This window comes from Eschrichtius robustus, chromosome 5 (genome assembly GCF_028021215.1).
Source record: "Eschrichtius robustus isolate mEscRob2 chromosome 5, mEscRob2.pri, whole genome shotgun sequence".
NCBI lineage: Eukaryota > Metazoa > Chordata > Mammalia > Artiodactyla > Eschrichtiidae > Eschrichtius > Eschrichtius robustus.
Window position 1 is genome coordinate 123,729,588 of NC_090828.1, and position 18,627 is coordinate 123,748,214.

Below are 18,627 nucleotides of genomic sequence, written 5' to 3' on the forward strand. Positions count from 1 at the left end.
AAGCGAAATACCTCCAAGCTTTGTTCTTTTTCCTCGGACTGCTTGGGAATTCAGGGTCTTTTGTGGTTCCATATAAATTTTAGGAATATTTGTTCTAGTTCTGTGAAAAATGTTATGGGTATTTTGACAGGGATCACATTAAACCTGTAGATTGCTTTGAGTGGCATGGCCATGTTAAAAATATTAATTCTTCCAATCCAAGAGCTCAGGGTATCTTTCCATTTCTTTGTATCATCTTCATTTTCCTTCATCAATGTTTTACAGTTTTCAGAGTATAGGTTTTTCACCTCCTTGGTTAAGTTTATTCCTAGGAATTTTATACTTTTCGAAGCGATTTTAAACAGGATTGTTTTTTTACTCTTTCTGATAGTTCATTATTAACGTATAGAAAAGCAACAGATTTCTGTATATTGATCTTATATCCTAAAATTTCTCTGAATTTATTAGCTCTAATAGTTTTTTGGTGGAGATTTAAGGGTTTTCTACATAAAGTATTATGTCATCGGCAAATAGGGACAGATTTACTTATTTCCTTCCAGTTTGGATGCTTTTTATTTCTTTTTTTTGTCTGACTATTGTGGCTAGGACTTCTAATACTACGTTAAATTGAAGTGGCGAGAGGGGGCATCCTTGTCTTGTTCCTAAATTTAGAGGAAAGGCTTTCACCTTTTCAACACTGAGTATGATGTTAGCTGTGGGTTTGTCATAAATGGCCTTTATTGTGCTGAAATATGTTACATCTATAACCAATTTGATGAGCATTTTTACCATAAATGGATGTTGTTTTGTCAACTGCTTTTTCTACGTCTAGTGAGATGATCATGTGATTTTTATCCTTTTGTTTGTTAATGTGGTATATATCACATTGAATGATTTGTGAATATTGAACCATCCTTATGTCCCTGGAATAAATCTCACTTGATCATGGTGTATGATTCTTTTTATATAATGTTGGATTTGGTTTGCTAATATACTGTTGAGGATTTTTGCATCTATATTCATCAAAGGTATTGGCCTGTGATTTTCTTTTTTTGTAGTGTCTTTTCTGGTTTTTGTATCAGGGTAATGGTGGAATTATAGAATGAATTTGGGAGTGTTCCCTCCTCTTCAATTTTTTTTTTGAAATAGTTTGAGAAGGGTAAGTATTAGTTTTTCTTTATGTGTTTGGTAGAATTCCCCTGTGAGGCTGCCTAGTCCTAGGCTTTTGTTTGCTGGGAGTTTTTTTTTGTTTTGTTTTACAAATTCAATTTCACTACTAGTGATCGGTCTGTTCAAATGGTCTGTTTCTTCTTGATTTAGTTTTGGCGTGTTGTATGTTTCTAGAAATGTGTCCATTTCTTATAGGTTGTTCACTTTGTTGGCATTTAACTGTTCCTAGTACTCTTATGATTTTTTGGATCCCTGCTGTACTGGTTATTCCTCCTCTTTCATTTCTTCTTTTGTTTATTTGGGTCCTCTCTCTTTTCTTCTTGGTGAGGCTGGATAAAGGTTTATCAATTTTATTTAGCTTTTCAAAAAACTAGCTCTTGGTTTCGTTGATCTTTTCTATTTTTTTGGTCTCTATTTTATTTATTTCCTCTCTGATTTTTATTATTTCCCAACTTCTGCTGACTTTGGGTTTTGTTCTCCTTTTTCTAATTCTTTTAGGAGGTAAGTGAGGTTGTTTGAGAATTTTCTTGTTTCTTGAGGAAGGCTCGTATCACCATAAACTTCCCTCTTCGAACTGCTTTTGCTGCATCCCATACATTTTAGAGACTGTATTTCCATTTTCATTTGTCTCAAGGTATTTTCTGACTTCTCTTTTTTTCTTTGATCCATTGGTTTTTTTAGTAGCATGTTGTTTAGTCTCCTGTGTTTGTTCTTTTCCCATTTTTCTTTCTGCAGTTGATTTCTAGTTTCATACCATTGGGGTCAGAAAAAATGCTTGATATAATTTCTATCCTCTTGAACTTGTTGAGACTTGTTTTGTGGCCTAGCATGTGATTTATCCTGGAGATGTTCCATGTACACTTGAAAAGAATGTGTATTCTGCTGTTTTCAGATGTGATGACCTGTAGATATCTATTAAGCCCAACTGCTCTATTGTGTCATTTAAGATCACTGTTGCCTTACTGATTTTTGGTCTGGATGATCTGTCCATTGATGTAAGTGGGGTGTTAAAGTCCCCTACTATTATTGTCAATTTCTCCCTTTATGTCTGTTAGTATTTGCTTTATGTATTTGGGTGCTCCTGTACTGGATGCATACATGTTAACCGGTGTACTACCTTCTTCTTGTATTGATCCCTTTATCATTATATAATGCTCTTCTTTTTCTTTTATTATAGGCTTTGTTTTAAAAGTCTATTTTGTCTGATATGAATATTGCTACTCCAATTTCTTGCCATTTCTGTTTGCATGAAATATCTTTTTCCATCCCCTCACTTTCAGTCTGTGTGTGTCTTTAGCTTTAAAGTGAGTATCTTGTAGGCAGCATTTAGATGGATCTTTTTAAAATCCAATCAGCCACCCTATGTGTTTTGATTGGAGCATTTAGTGCAACGATATTTAAAGTAATTATTGATAGATATGTACTTACTGCCATTTTATTACTTGTTTTCTGGTTGTTTTTTTGTAGTTCTCTGTTCTTCTTCTCTTTTTGTTTCTTCCCTTGTGGTTTGATGATTTTCTTTAGTAGTATGCTTCCGTTCCTTTCTTTATATGTTTTGTGTATCTATTGTAGGTTTTGGATTTGTGATTACCATGGGGTTCTATGTTGACCCGTAACTATATCTACTTGTTTTAGATTGGTATTCATTTAAGTTCAAACTCATTCTAAAAGATCTGTATTTTTTACTCCCCTCTGCCACATTTTGTGTTTTTGATGTCATATTTTAATCTTCATGCTTCTCCCCTTATTATTATAGCTATAGTTGCTTTTATAATTTTTTTGTCTTTTAATCTTCATACTGGCTTATTTAACTGGTTGATCTTCAGTCCTTACTATATATGTGGCTTCCCCAGTGGGATTTTCCCTTTCCTATAGATTCTTCCTTCTTTTCCACTTAGCGAAGACCCTTTAACATTTCTTTTAGGGTTGGTTCAGTATTGATGAACTCTTAGTTTTTGCTTGTCTGAGCTCTTTATCGCTCCTATTCTAAGTGATAATCTTGTTGGGTAGCATATCCTAGGTTGCAGGTTCTTCCCTTTCAGCACTTTGAATATATCATGCCACTCCCTTCTGGCTTGCAAAGTTTCTGCAGAAAAATCAGCAGATAGCCTTATGGGGTTCCACTGTATGACTTATTTTTCTCTTGCTGCCTTTAGAATTCTCTCTTTAACTTTTGTCATTTTAATTATGATATGTCTTGATGTGGGTCTGTTTGGGTTCATCTTGATTGGGACCCTTTGTGCTTCCTGTACATGGATATCTATTTCCTTCTTCAGATTTGGAATGTTTTCAGCCATAATTTCCTCAAATACATTTTAGATCTCCTTTTCTCTCCCCCTTTGAGACACCTATAATGTGAATGTTGGTAGACTTAATGTAATCCCAGAGATGCCTTAAACTGTTCTCATTTTTTTAAATTTGTTTTTCTTTTTGCTGCTCTGATTGGGCAATTTCCATTATTCTGTCTTCCAGACGACTTAGGTGTACTTCTATATCACTTAGTCTATTATTCATCCCTTCTAGTGTGTCTTTTTTTTTAATTTCACTTATTGAATTCTTCATTTTTGATTGGGTCTTTTTTATACTTTCTAGTTCCTGGTTAAAACTCTAACTGTGTTCATCTACTCTTTACTCTAGTTCAGCTAACATTCTTATTACCAATGCTTTGAATTCTTTATCCAGTAATTTGTTTATTTCTGTTTCATTATTTTTTCAGGGGTTTTCTCCTGTTCTTTCGATTGAGACCAGTTCCTCTGCCTTTTCATTTTGCTAAACTTTCTCTGCCTCTATGAATTTACGTGGAAAAGTTACCTACCGCAGTCTTGAAGGGGTGTTCTTACATGGCACTACCCCTATACAGACTGCGTGTGCCCAGTGCCTTTGGTGGGAGAGCTGGATTTGATGTGAATGCAAGTCACCCTTTCCTCAGGGTGTGCTGGCAGCTATCACCTTGGTGTGGGTGGGGCTGGAGATGAAGGGGCCAGAGCTGAAGGCGGGTGTGAGGTGGGGCTTCCTCTCTGCTTGGTGGCCATCACCTCCCTATCAGGGGTGGAGTCTGATACCAAGTTGCTGAAGTAGAAGCCCTGAGGTTCAGGCCCAAGCTGGCTCTGGTCCTTTAAGTGTGTGCTTTCCCTTCTCCCAGCACTGGGACCCTTACCCCAGAGGGTGAGGGAGTGCTGAAGCAAGGGCAGAGGGTGCAGGCTCTCAGCTCGTGTAGCTTGACCACAGAGATCTGAGCTGTCTCCAGTGCACTGTCTGTACAGGCACCAACAATTGTTTCCCTCGCTCTGCTCAGATGCAACCTCGGGTCCAAGTACCCTTTGCCCCTCACAGTCATTCATCGCCCCCAATCTCCTCCATCCCTGCTTTGCTGCGGCACCCTTGGCAATTGGAGCCTGCGTGACCTCTCAGCATGTATCGGAGTGTGAGTTGTGGTTGAGTGGCTGCCATCAGAGGTCGGGGCTGCTTCTGATGCACTGCTTGAGTAAGTGCCAACAATGGCCACTGCCTCCCCCACTGCCCAGGCTCCATCCTGGGACCAGGTCGCCTCTGTGTCCCACAGTCTTCTCTCTCTCGTTGTGGCCACCCCAGCTCCAGTGCCATCTTGTGACATGGAGTAAGTGGGGCTAGAGCATTTGCTGGGCTAGGGCTGGCACGTGCTGAGGCAGTTGCAGGAAACCTCTGTCCGTCCTCTCTGGCCTGCCTCAGGGGCAAGCCAGGGCACACATGCTCCTCACAAGCAGGGTCTAGGCCTTCCACAGCTCTCCTGTTGGTGTCAGTGGTCCTCCAACCTAACAAGGGGGCTTGTTTCCCCTGTGTATAACCCCACGACTCAGGTGCCCAATCTGTGGCTCTCACCACTCACTTCCCAGGGCAGGTCTCCACTTGTGCAATCTCTGAGTCCCCTCCCAGGGGTCCCTCCCTGATCCCTTTTCTTCCCTTCCTACCTGATTACATGTGAATCTTTCTTACGGTCTTGGTTGTACAGGAGCCTTTCTGCCAGTTTCCAGTTGGTTTTCAATGAGAATTGTTCCACAGTTAGATGTATTCTGGATGTGTACATAGGGGGAGGCGAGTCCCACATCGTCCTACTGGGCCATCTTGATCAATCCTCCATATTACTCTTCTTTAATAAGAATTACTAAACTCAAACTAGGTATTTTTTTTGCCTGCTGAACGTTGAGACTTATAGCTACTCTCATGCAAGTGTTAAAAGTAGTGTTGGAGATACAGTAGTATCAAACTAAGCCTTTTTTAGAAAGATTGAAAGGAAATTGAAAAAAATTAGTAAATTTCGTTATAGAATTCAATGTTATTTAGTGTCATGCTTGTGTACCATGTAAAACTGTTTCAATGACTAAACCATGGTCTCAAACCCACATGAGGGAAAGAGTGAGATCTTCTACTAAGTAATAAAAACTGTACACAGAGTAACACATGCACTCTGGTGATACTAAGCATGAGGCTTATCTTTAAAAGTACAAGACCCCAGCATTCAGATAAGCTACGCCCAGATTTCTCTTCTAAGAATGACAAGAATACCGATGGGGGAAAGGGACAGAGAAATAAGTCATCAACTCAAACCTAAGGAACACAAGAAATGACCCTGTCCATAGTTTATCAAAATCATTATTTGACTAAACAGATGAGATTAGTGTAGGCAGACTGACAGAGGCAAGCTAAGTGTTAGGGAAGGTAAAAAGGAGGTTGGATACTTATTTTCTATTTTTAAAAGAAATCAATGAAAATAATGAACAGCACTTGAAAGTCAAAAGGCACCGAGGGGAATCTGAACTTCAATTAGGAATGAGAAACGCTCTACACAGGGAAGCAGCCGCATAGCACAGGGGGATCAGCTCCGTGCTTTGTGACCACCTAGAGGGGTGGGACAGGGAGGGTGGGAGGGAGACACAAGAGGGAGGAGATATGGGGATATATGTATGTGTATAGCTCTTTCACTTTGTTATACAGTAGAAACTAACACACTGTTGTAAAGCAATTATACTCCAATAAAGATGCTAAAAATAGACAATTATAAAAAAAAGAAAAAAAAAGATAATATTTGATAAGCTTTTTCTACCAGCAACCATGCAACCCTTGTTAAAGAAATAAAAAGCTCTAAAAACTTAAGAACAGTATGTAGCACTTACTGGTAATGAACCCAGGATGGTCCGAGAGTTTTCTTGAATTGAGCGAGTCCTACAATATCAATATAAATGAGCTCAACAATTCTGTCTCCTACAGTTGGGCAGCCAGATCGGTTTCCTACAACCTTCTTCATTATTCTAGAGAAAGGACAGAAGAGAGGAAAAAAAAACCAAAAACAATTTACTGCAAGGTACTGCACTTAGCAACTTTAATAGGTAAATAAACATCCCAAGAATCCTTATCAGGGAGGATGGCATGGCCCTTCCCAATCAGCTGCCTATCCAAATTCTACCCACTCATCACGTCCATCCAAAGCCTCAATTCTGACTCTTGCAAAAGCAAATGGTTGTATACAAACACAGCCTTGGAAACCAAGGGAGATCTGGGTCTCACTCTGTCTCCATTTAATTTGCTGGTCAAGAAGATTAGGGAGGTCTTTAAGTACTGGTGACGGGGCCAGATGTGTTTTATTTAAAGAGATAATTGTGGAAGCAACATGAAGCAGTGGTTCCCAAACATGCCTGCACATTAGAATCACCTGGGGATCTCTTCCAACTTCCCAAGCCCAGACCATATTCCAGACTAATTAAATCACACTCCACTGTCTAGCAGCTGTGAGATCTTAGAAAGTTACTTAACTTCTCTGAATCTTTCCTCACTTAAAAGAAAACAACACACACACACACAAAACAGGATTGGATACAGAGAAGATGGTAGGACAGCAACCTCTCAGGAACTCTTCAAGTAGTTAAATTAGGTATTCAGTGGAAAGTACCTATGTATACTAGATACTCAGTACCTATTAGTTTCTCCCAAAGAGACTGTTCTTATCATACAGCCCTTACTGACCTCCTAAATGTCTTCCATTTCTAGCCTCTACAATATAAACTTCTTTCTGTACTGTCCTGTACTGTTTGCAAATTTCTTTTATGTCTAATTTTTCCTTCTGACTAGACTATATTACAGAACTGGCACTATGGTTTATACTTTTTCATTATCCTTCCTTCCATCCACCCACCCATCCAAACCCACCCTTGTACTCAGAGCCAACATGCTTGATCGTACATCAATATCACATGGGTGGGGCAAATAAGTGCTACCCATACTGCCATTCACCCAGAAATCAGTCATCATTGGTCTTTGTATCCCTGCTCACACCCCGTAACAGTCCTTCACCAGGTTATGGACACCTTACTCCAAAGGGCAAGAGTCATCAATAGGCCTCTGCCCTAGAGCTCCATACTGACTCTGCCCCAGGCACCCTCTTCTCCACTGGGTTTCTGAAAGAGGTAGGTTCCATATAACCAATTTCTTCCCAAGGATTTGAAAATTTTTTCTTTAAAGGCCCAGATAGTAAACACTTGCATCTCTGCAGGCCACACATTCTCCGTCACAGCTATTCAGCTCTGCTCTTGGAGAAGGAAAGCAGCCACGGGTGTGGCTTTGGGCCCATGATACTTGATTAACAAAAAACGCAGAGGACCGCATTGGGCCTGCTCAGCCATCGTCGCTGACTCCTGGTCCTCCCTGTATTCAGTGGTTCCCAAACTTGCCTGCACTTTGGAATCACCTGGAAGCATCAACAGATACTTATGCCTGAGTCCTACCCCCATAGGCTGTCATTTAATTAGTCTGGGATATGGTCTGGGCTTAGGGAGCCTAAAAAGATCCCCAGGTGATTCTAATGTGCAGGCATGTTTGGGAACCACTGTTCCATGTTGCTTCCACAAGTATCTGCTCAAATAAAACACATCTGGCCCCATCACCAGGGCTTAAAGACCTCCCTAATCTTCTTGACCAGCAAATTAAGTCTCTGCCTGGTAGATCCCTAATATGCCTTTTCGGAGCTCCCTGGGGAGCGCCTATCGCCAGAGCTCCCATTGTACTCCATTTCTTCACCCCCCACTCATTCATGCATGCCTTCACTCATTTGTTCAGTAAATAGTTATGGGCACCCACTGTGTGCCAGGCACTGTTCTAGGTGCTCAATACACAGTGGTGAGCAAAAGTCACGGATTCTGCCCTCCCTGTGCTGAGCACCCTCACCTCAGTCAGAACTAATCACACTGCACTTAGTGTCAATATTGTGCAACGTATTAGTGGCAATTATCAAAAGGCGGGCATCTCCTTGGCCACACACTGGCCATCTCCGTATGTCCCGTACCAAGAAGCAGCCCACAGAGAGCGCTGAAGGAATGAACGCTCAATGTACGAAGGTACCCACTTCATACTCTGTGCTCCCCAGCGTGTTTTAAAAGAAGCAGGAGGAAGGCAACAGGAGGCAGCGGTTAAAGGGACAAAAGTGGTGAAGGGCTCAGAAGACCTCAGGTTTATCGAGTTCTGAAAGGAGCACTGTGGTTCGGTGGTCAAGAGCACAGGCTTTGAGGTCAGGCAGACTGAGGGCTCAAATCCTGGCTCCGCCACGTACTCTCCATGGGACTCTGAGGAAATCTTTTTTGGTTTGAATTTCAGTTTCCTCATCTTTAAAATGCAGAAGGCAACAGTGCCTACTTCCAGGTTTGCACTAAGGACTAAATAACATAAAACATGTAAAACACTTAGTAACTGGTGTACGGGAAGCGCTCAACAAATGGTAGCTTTTTTTTTTTTACTATTTATTTATTTTGGCTGCTGCGGGTCTTAGTTGCAACACATGGGATCTTCGTTGAAGCATGCAGGATTCTTAGTTGCGGCATGCAGACTCTTAGTTGCGGCATGCATGCGGGTTCTAGTTCCCCAACCAGGGATCGAAGCCGGGTCCCCTGCGTTGGAAGCGTGGAATCTTACCCACTGGACCACCAAGGAAAACCCCCAAATGTTAGCTCTTAATAGGCATCATCAGTGTTATGGTTGTCATAACTGTTGATACTACCACTGTAACTAAAGCCCGGCTCATGGTTTCAGCGTATGGAAACCATTTAACAGAAGAGAGCTGACGTTATTTTACGGATAATACTGCTTTCACCCCAATACCGGATCTAATCCGATGTGGACCTCAGACTTAACACAAGTGACCTCTCTGGGCATCAATGTTTTAGACAATAAAGTAGGAGCAGGGTGAGACATACATTGTCTTAACACCTCTTCCATTTCTAGAATATTGCTTCAAGCCATTTCTCTTGGAACAGTTGACATATTGCTAGATGTTAACTTTGGGTAGACAGTCTCCATGGGCAGTTATCCAAAAAGGAGGGAAGGGGCTCTAAGCATTTCTGTTTAGCCAGTTATGTCAATCTAAAAGGGATTAAGAGAGGGCTTGAGCTAGAAGCACATTTCAGTGAAACCAAAAAACCCAGGCAGAGTTGAAAGTGGGCTAACTGAAATAGGATTGGATCAGGGCTTTCAAGAAACTCATTCTATCCAAATTAAATTGCAAACAGGAACCTGCCCCGTTTGACGATTTAGAAAGCTTGCTGTTGAGTAGGGAAGGGTATGAGTTTCAGCAAAAGACAGGGAATTAGGAAAGTCAATAATGTTTCCTGCTGCAGATGCTGGAAGCACCTGTAACAGCAAAGAATAAGCTCCTTAGTTTGAATTTTCTGGCATTCATTTATCAAGCCTCTGGAGCCTGCAGCTACAACGAAAACATATTAGCCTTTTCACAGTGTATGTATTTAGCTTCTGAAAATAATCTTCTTATCTCCTGTTTCGTGAATTATCACTTTCATTTTCCTCCACGAGAAGTTACACACCAATAGAGGGCTTTAAGAGTTTACAATTTCTTTTTTGTATTCTGATTTTAAAATTGAAAAATAATCTCCTTACTCCTTGAGCTCCGCCAGTGAAGCTGAAATCCTAATGTCATGGCCCAGTAAGTACAGAGATGTAATTAAATCACTCCACTGAACTAATTCACCAAGAGGGCCACCACTGAAAGCTGTCTCTGCAATCTTAAATCCAGATTCCTTAGTCAGGAGGCCCAGGTGAACAAGGACCTGAAAAAAAAAAAAAAAAAAAAAAAAAAAGAAGAGGCACATACTGATTCCCGTCGGACAAAGTACAAACTCCACAGTAACCTACCAAAAAGCCACCACCAATTCCAAAGTCAAGTTTACATTCTAATGAAATCTCAACATGGGGTAAACAATTTTTCTAGAAGGTACAGAGTAAGGAAGGATATGATTTTTCATTGTTGTTTTACAGAAATAAAGTCATTACTGCATTTGGTATGGCTATGAGTGTGAGGTAGGGACAGATAATCCTGCTTTCCAAAAGTGGGGTACATTTGGAAAATCGGAATTAAAGGAGAATCAAGTAGGACAATAAAATATCTTTTAACTATATTGGGCTTTTCTTCCACAGCTGGAATATCCTTAAGCTTTTAACACGGAAAATTTCAAACACCAACAAAAACAGACATGACAATATAGTCAATTCCACTGTACTCAACAATTATTAACTTCAACAATGATTAACTCCTGACAAGTCTTATTTAATGTACATCCCTCATTTTCTCCCAACCCCTCTAGCTTATCTTGAAGCAAATCCTAGACAGCCCATCCTTTCATCTGTAAATAGTTCAGTTGGAATTTCTAAAAGAAACAAACTTTCACTTAAAAAACGTAACCGTAACATCACCCCAATGCCCCTAACATAGCTATTAAATCCTTAGTATCGTCCAATATCCAGCTAGTCTATACACTTGCTCAATTGTCACTTATTTTTTTCAAGAGCAGTTGGTTGAGTCAGAAGTCAAATAAAGTGCACAAATTGTAATGTCTCATCCATCTCTTCTTTAACCTACAGTGGTGCCCGATTATCCTTTTTTGGGGGGATAGAGGCTTGTAATTTATTTGTCAAAGAAATTGGGTTGTATTTGCAACAGAGTCTCTCACACTCTAGATCTTGTTGACTGTGTAACAGATTCTTCTGTCCCTTGTGTTTATGGTAAATTAGTAATCAGATCTGCAGCCATGATCAAATTTGTATTTGATTTTTGGGGCAATACTACTTCACAGGTGGTGCCGTGTACTTCCAGTGGTGAGAACAAAATCTGGGTGTTTCTGTTTTGTGATGTTAGCAGCTACTGATGATCACTAACTAGATGCAATAATCCATTAGGGGTTGCGAATGGTGATATTCTATCATTCCTTCTGCATTTATTAGCTGTAATACTTCTATGAAGAGAAACTACCCCTCACGAAGGACAGCTTACATAGAAAAAACCTGGTAAATACTTGATTCTTTCCTTTTACTTAACAGTTTTCAAAATAACTAATTTGTTCTTTAGCGTACTCTAATGATGACCAATGAGGATTTTAAATATATATATATATCATGATAAAATCATGAATATAAGTATACTTGATGTGTTTCAATAACTGCAGTTATTATTCTTACTGATTACCAAATTGTGCCATCTTGGGCAATGGGAGACTATTAAAGTTGGCTTCTAAGTTCTTTGACAAAATCCTAGTAGTCTTTGATAGTTTCTTTGCTCTCTGACACGACAAGGCGTTCCAAGCTCATCTTGTACAACGTCTGTCTCAGGCCTTAATCAGCCATTTTTCCAAGAACCTTTTAGACCATTTAGTGAAAATGGTATTTAAAGATCAAAGTCTGGCGCCTAGCCTACTCTAGATGATCACTGTTTATAGGCCTTTTCAGTGGACATAGCTAGAAAATTTATTTTTCCTCAAGAATAAAAATAATCATGAGTTCACACCGGTTTTTCCAATTCAAACCCAGGATTACAGCAGCTTTATCCATTTTTATAACATTATCCATCTCACATCTGTTACTTCCTCTCTCCCACATTGAAAATTCCACTTCTCCGGGACACTAACATAATTGCTAATTTGCTTTATTCCAATACACATAATGGATTTGGAAGGAGAATATCAACACCACCACCTCTTACAGGATTAGAAAAATTGTTTTAAGATATTTTTGCAGTTTTTTTTTTATCATTTGTGATATGCCATCAGAAACGTTCAAAGTACTGTGCTCTAAAGTCACTAAGAATAGCCCTTCTCTGTGTGCTTAGAGTAAAAGTGGACACGTGGTCAGTTCATTTGCTTTATTTTTTCCTTATGATTTTTTTTGTAATTAAACTGTTTTGCACTTAAGTAAAATGATTCCAGTGTCAAATCTACAAAGCAAGATATATTCAGAGAAGTCTAGTTTCTATACTTCTTGCCTCCACAATACCCCCTGACTCCCCTTATTAGACCTTCTTTTATTGTGATAAAACATACATAAGCTTTACCGTTTTAACCATTTTTAAGTGTACAGTTCAGTGGCATTAAATACATTCACACTGTCGTGCAACCATTACCACCATCCATCTCCTTTATTTTTAATTGCATGCTTTGCTCTTCCATTTAAAAAATCTGAGCAAGAAGCATATATGTATATCATATATACATTATATATGTGTATATATGTGTGTGTATGTACATATCTATAGGTACCCATGTAGGTGTAGATACAGATATATAGATAAATTCCTTCTTCCTTTTAAAAATAATGTTCACTATTCTCCACCTACCATGTCTTCATGTAACAATATATCCTGGAGATAACTGCAGAGGATTATATAGAAATTACTCTTTCTTTTCATAGCTCACCTGGATCTATGACCACATACTCTTTCCTGGAGGACTATCTGATGCCAGGATGTCTGGTCCTGCTGTCTCATAAACTCAAGGGATCTAAGCAAAACTGACTCATTAAACTGTGACTTGGGGTTCTGCAAGTGTATCTGGATTTTTGCCCCAAAGGTATCAAATCAGTCAAATTAGGAATACCAAACTCATTTTTCATTTATTTTTAGATATGGGAACAGATTGTTTACTTTTCTCGTTTATTCTTCATCAGAATAGTTAATCTAAAGTCATGGCCACTTGATGTATAACTAATAGGGTATAAGATCTTCATGCTCAGGGATATTACAGAGGTTTCCCAAGCATCTCCTCATGAACTTCAAAACAAATTGGCTCAAGTTTAATTTATAGTATCTCTCTCTCAAGAACATAAGCAGAAGCACCACCAAACAGAACAGCAATGAAACTCACCAGTTAGTTGCCCAAATCCCAGAGCTGACAAATACCAAGAATATGAAATTGTCATGATGATGTAATCAGGAAGTTCTTCAAGATTGTATTCCGGTAAAGAAGAGAGAATTAAATTTCCTGATGCCACTGAGACAGAGTCAGAGGGTTCATAGCAAAATCTTACAAGCAGACATTCTGCCTGGCTTCACCCAAGAAAACATGTGTGCCAGTTCCTGCTAAGTATAATTATTGTAACTGGGGAAAAGGACAGCCCAAAAAATGGCTGTACAAGAAGAGACTGCACAGATTCACCCTGAGGGAATATCATTTGAGACATGACATTTCTCTTAGTCTTGTCTCCATGAAAATCAAATTTTCAAGAAAACTGGCATCCAACTGAAGTGAATTAATCAGAAACTCACTTTCTTCCGCTTTCTCTTTTCAAGATTCTGCTTCTCTGCCAGGGACTTGATTGCTTGGATCCACGCATCAGCCATTCGCCGGATCCGTAGTCTCATCCATCGGAATTCTTCATGCTTTTTCATCATACTGTAGAGAATATTAAAATCCGTACGAATTTCTGCCTAGAAACAGAAATTTAATAAAAATGAGTAGAAGATAAGAAGTCCAAAAGCATAATGGTTTTCATGATGTGACATTTGAAAACTTGAAAGAGATGGTCAATTAAACACAGGGCTTCAAAAGTCTGGTCTGCTGAACAGCTTTGCTTGAAGGTCCCAGGACTGCAAATTGAGACAAAGGCCTCTTGACTGCTGCTCTGCTATAAGGGACATCATTAAAAAATCAGAAGTGGAGAAAGGCAGCACAGACTTGCAAAGCCCTGAGCTACATCAAAAATGCATATTTTACAGTGAATGTGCTTGATACACCTCGAAATTCTCTGCACCCGAATTTATTGGCCCCTTGATCTACTGCAGGGTAGCGGACTCCTGGGAAAACTGAAGTCAATTCTTAACTGCCATTGTGTAGGCCGCCAAAAAGCCTCATTCTGTCTGCAAAGTTAAGTAGGGAAATAAATGCTCATCCTCTAGTTTTGTCCCAATCCAAACAAACAAAAGTTTATTATTTTCTAAGGAATTTAAAAGCCAGGAATACCATCTTCCTATAGTAACTGAATAAAATTTCAAATTCAAGCCAAAAGGGCTTCCTTGGTGGTGCAGTGGTTAAGAATCCTCCTACCAATGCAGGGGACATGGGTTCGAGCCCCGGTCCGGGAAGATCCCACATGCTGTGGAGCAACTAAGCCCATGCGCCACAACTACTGAGCCTGCACTCTAGAGCCCCCGAGCCACAACTACTGAGCCTGCGTGCCACAACTACTGAAGCCCACATGCCTAGAGCCCGTGCTCCACAACAAGAGAAGCCACCGCAATGAGAAGCCCGTGCACTGCAACGAAGAGTAGCCCCCGCTCGCTGCAACTAGAGAAAGCCCTCATGCAGCAACAAAGACCCAACACAGCCAAAAATTAAAAAAAAAAAAAAATTCAAGCCAAAATAACTTAAAAGTCAGGAAGACTATTTTTCTAAGATAGCTGGATGCAGCCAGCAATTGAAATAACAGAGAAAAATAATAACACTAGTATTTTTTTCATATAACATCTAAATAAAACATTCACTAAATCCATCTTTCAGCAGTTACCATAGTTCATTCTAACACTCATCTGACCATGTCCTTGACTCAACAGTTTCCCAAGAATCCCACGGTCTAAGCAAGGCTAAGCAAACTCTGGCTCTTGGACCAAATCCCCCTCGCTGCCTGTTTTTCTATGTAAAGTTTTAACAGAACACAGTCACGTCCACTCATTTACACATTGCCTAGGGCTGCCCTGTGCCACAGGTCAGAAAGATGAAAATATTTACTACCTGGCCTGTCACAGAAAAAAATTAGCTGATCCCTGGGGTGAAGAATAAAGACTTGAGCTTTTAACACAAAGCTTTTCACAGCCCCTACCTACCTTTCCCATTTCGTCTTCATTCCAGCTCATCCAAACCCCTATGGCCTTGTCCCACTGAACCAGACTCTACTCCCTGAAAATGCCAGGCTCTTGTACAGGCACCTTTCCCCCTGCCATCAGAGACATCTTTCTCTCCTTGACCTGGTATAACCTCATTCATCGCTTTAAATTCAACTCCAAGGTCGTCATCTCTTTACATGCTTTCCTGACCCATGCAGGCTGAGATCGCCACTTCTTTATTAATTTCCATGGGCCTACGTTTCAGTGTTGACACAGCCATTATTTACAACCATCACCCTCATTATTAAATCACTGGGCGCCTCCACGTCTGGCACCAGGTCTTATTCGCATCAGTAGCCTATCACGTAGGAACCCTCAGAGAACTGCTCAATAAATAAACATATGCTAACTGGTTGACTGATCTGGTCACTCAGACTTCCACAGGGCTGGGGATAGAAGTTCTTCGGTTTACCGTTATTTCAGATTACAGCTGGCAGAAGACTCCACATGTATCACCTGGCATCATACTCAAATCACAAGCCTAGTAAGAGGTTTCCAAAATCACTTACCAATGAATTACGATCAGCTTCTTCGTAGGGATTTTTTGCTCTCCAAGGTAAATGAGGACACCAATTTTCAACCTGAAAAATAGAAATCAGAGACACTAAGTATGCTGGTGCATCTGTAAATGAATTAATGTCTGTGCAAAGCTCCAAGCACAGTTCCTGGTACACAGGAAGTGGGTTAAGTGGGTTATTACTATTATCGGTCAGATTCCCACACTTTTAGCTAGCAATCCAGAGGCAGGGCCCCTCTCAGATGAAACAATAATCAGCCAAGGTCCCAAGGAGCGTATCATGACACTTCACATCTGTCCTTCAAAGACTTCACAGTGACTGATTCCTTAATCATTTAATCCTTGAACTTCTACACAGAAGGAGAGGGGGTCTTACAGCAGAAAGGTAAAAGACTTGAACACTGCTGCCAGGGAATGGGAATGCAAAGGTGCCACTGTACTATTTAGCAAGAGGACAGGAATGACTTGTTATCTGCTGTGGTGTGGTGGGCAAGGAAACGTCAAGGCATCTGAGCCACAGAACTCCATCACGTATCTCCAAATTAGGAATGCAACTGAGAGTTTAAGGCTAACTGATCAAGGCTTCCCCTCATTTTGTGGCTGTTCACTTCACACTAACTCAAGGAACAGGGTGATAAAACCTATTGGAAAGAGAGATGAAAGAAAAAAAACAAAATCCCTCAGCAATCTTGTGAGAGCCATTCTGGAAGATGGACTGTTCTGTCAATGCGCCGGAGTTTAGAGAGCTGGGGGAGGAGGAAAAAGAAAGGGGAAGTGCCAGATTTTACAGGAATGACTTCGACAAAGGTTACCAAAGAAAATTAGGCAAATTCACACTTTCTAGTAAATGAATAATGCACTGAGCGATACTGATGTCGACCTCTTTGTCAAAACTGGCCATAGAATTCCAAGATAGCATGTCACCCATTTATTAATATATGAGGTTATTAAAGATGGCTAATAAACAGGTGCTGAAAATAATGTTTCTGTGGCCAGGTGGACCTATAAAAATGAAGAGTGCAAGAGGGCGGGGGGCATCCTTGGAGGGTCACGGGGGAGGCAGGGATGTGTGTGAGGTCAGAGCTCCTGGGTCAGCAATGCACAGTCACACAAGCTGGTTGGCTCTCCAGCTCCGGGTGAGTTTTCAAAGAAACAAAGCAGTTTCACTACTCTAGAAATCTCTCTTAAAGCAAGGTGATTTTGACTAGGACCCGAAATAATTGGGCAATCTGCATAAAGCCCTCTGCCACCGCAAATGATCTGAAAGTAACAAGCAGAGGGCAAAAGCTTGGGGGAGGGTGGAATTCCTGGATAGGAAAAGTACACGATATTCTCTTTTCTTTTTGTGGAGTGAAATCAGACTTGACCATATTTGTGAATGACTTCAGAGACTCAAAAGGACTCCTCATAAGAAAAGTTGCAGTGGTTTTTCCTCATAAAGAAAAAAGAAAATACTAACTTGCCTGGAATGCCTATGTCTTAATACTGAGCCCTTATACAGCAATATCACCATGAAAGGCAAAATCACCAAGGAAAAGCACTCTATTAATACAAATGAGAAAAGTGAGGGAGAACCAGCAGAAAAGAAGCCTCCAAGGGGATGAAGCCTCGGCTGGTCCCAGCAGCACTGCACACACGTGTGCCTTGTGTTCTCAGGCCGGACTGAATGATTTAATTCAAATTAAATTGTTGTAAATGGACTCAATAAGACAGTGCTTTAAAGCATATTTGTAACATGAAGGCTTCAAATGGATTGTAGACCTGACTGTGAGACCTTCCACTGCACAGAAAACTGCATGAGGATGAGAAAGCAGGATATAGATCTGTAGTCAACCCCACACTAAATAAATAACAAAATGTACAGAGCAGCATGTCAGGATAAAACATGTCCTCATGAAGAGCATGATAGGGAAAGATGAAACACGACTATGAATAAAGAAAATCAACCAAAAGGAGAGACATTAGTGAGGTCAGATAAAGGAGAGTACATTCACTCCTCTGCCCTTAGAAGAATCTTCTGAAATGTACTCTCATGAAAATACAGTCCAAGGTGATCTTCTAAAATACGACTTCCCGACAGAATACTCAAGACTTTAATTCCTCTTTGAAACTGATCTTTATCTCATTTCTTCTTATGTTAAGTCACTGGATAATACTGGGCAAGATTTCAAGGGCATCCCTGAAAGAATGGGAAATGGAGTCTGCCTATTTTAGCTTTTAGCAAGAAATCTTACCGTTACATATTCACTCATAATGGAGGAAAAACCAATTGTGAACATCTTGACACAGGAGTACAGTGGGTTCTTAGGGTGGCTGTTTTTGTACACAGTGATAGGATAACTGGTTAACAAAATAATTCAATTATACATAAACCAATTACTCCACAGGGAGAGGGGGGAAAAACAAAAAACAAACACATTTCTTTCTGAAACCTCGGAGGATTACCAGGATTGGAAGAAAGCCAGCACTGGCAATACTTCCACGTACTGAAACAAACAGCCCTCAGATGAGCAACATTTTCCTAAATAAGAACATCATTAATAACACTCAGGGAAAATCTTGCTCAGGGCCAATAATTCAACCTCCTCGTCCCTAACTGTTTTGTCTGATCTACCTTGGCTCCTTCAGTGAGTATAACCGCCCAGCACAGCATCCTACCAAGAAAGCTGGACCCCAGAATGAGCCCACTGTCTTCCTGATCTGGAAGCTCCTCTGTTTCAACTCATTCTTACCATCTCTTTTCCTGGCTCTCAGAACCCTAGTGTCCTATGTCTGCCTGTGG

The 18,627-nt window shown here is 40.4% G+C and overlaps 1 protein-coding gene across 5 annotated transcripts in view; it reads right to left on the reverse strand.

Moving 5' to 3' along the window:
* MGAT5 (alpha-1,6-mannosylglycoprotein 6-beta-N-acetylglucosaminyltransferase) overlaps positions 1-18,627 on the reverse strand; it is a 371,967-nt gene that overhangs the window by 122,052 nt on the left and 231,288 nt on the right. For all 5 annotated transcript variants that reach the window (XM_068545240.1, XM_068545241.1, XM_068545239.1 and 2 more), the window contains 4 exons: positions 15,838-15,909; positions 13,715-13,876; positions 10,063-10,232; positions 6,300-6,434 (listed from right to left, as the gene is read on the reverse strand). In XM_068545240.1, coding sequence (XP_068401341.1) covers positions 6,300-6,434; positions 10,063-10,232; positions 13,715-13,876; positions 15,838-15,909 — 539 coding nt within the window. The remainder of the gene's footprint in view (positions 1-6,299; positions 6,435-10,062; positions 10,233-13,714; positions 13,877-15,837; positions 15,910-18,627) is intronic.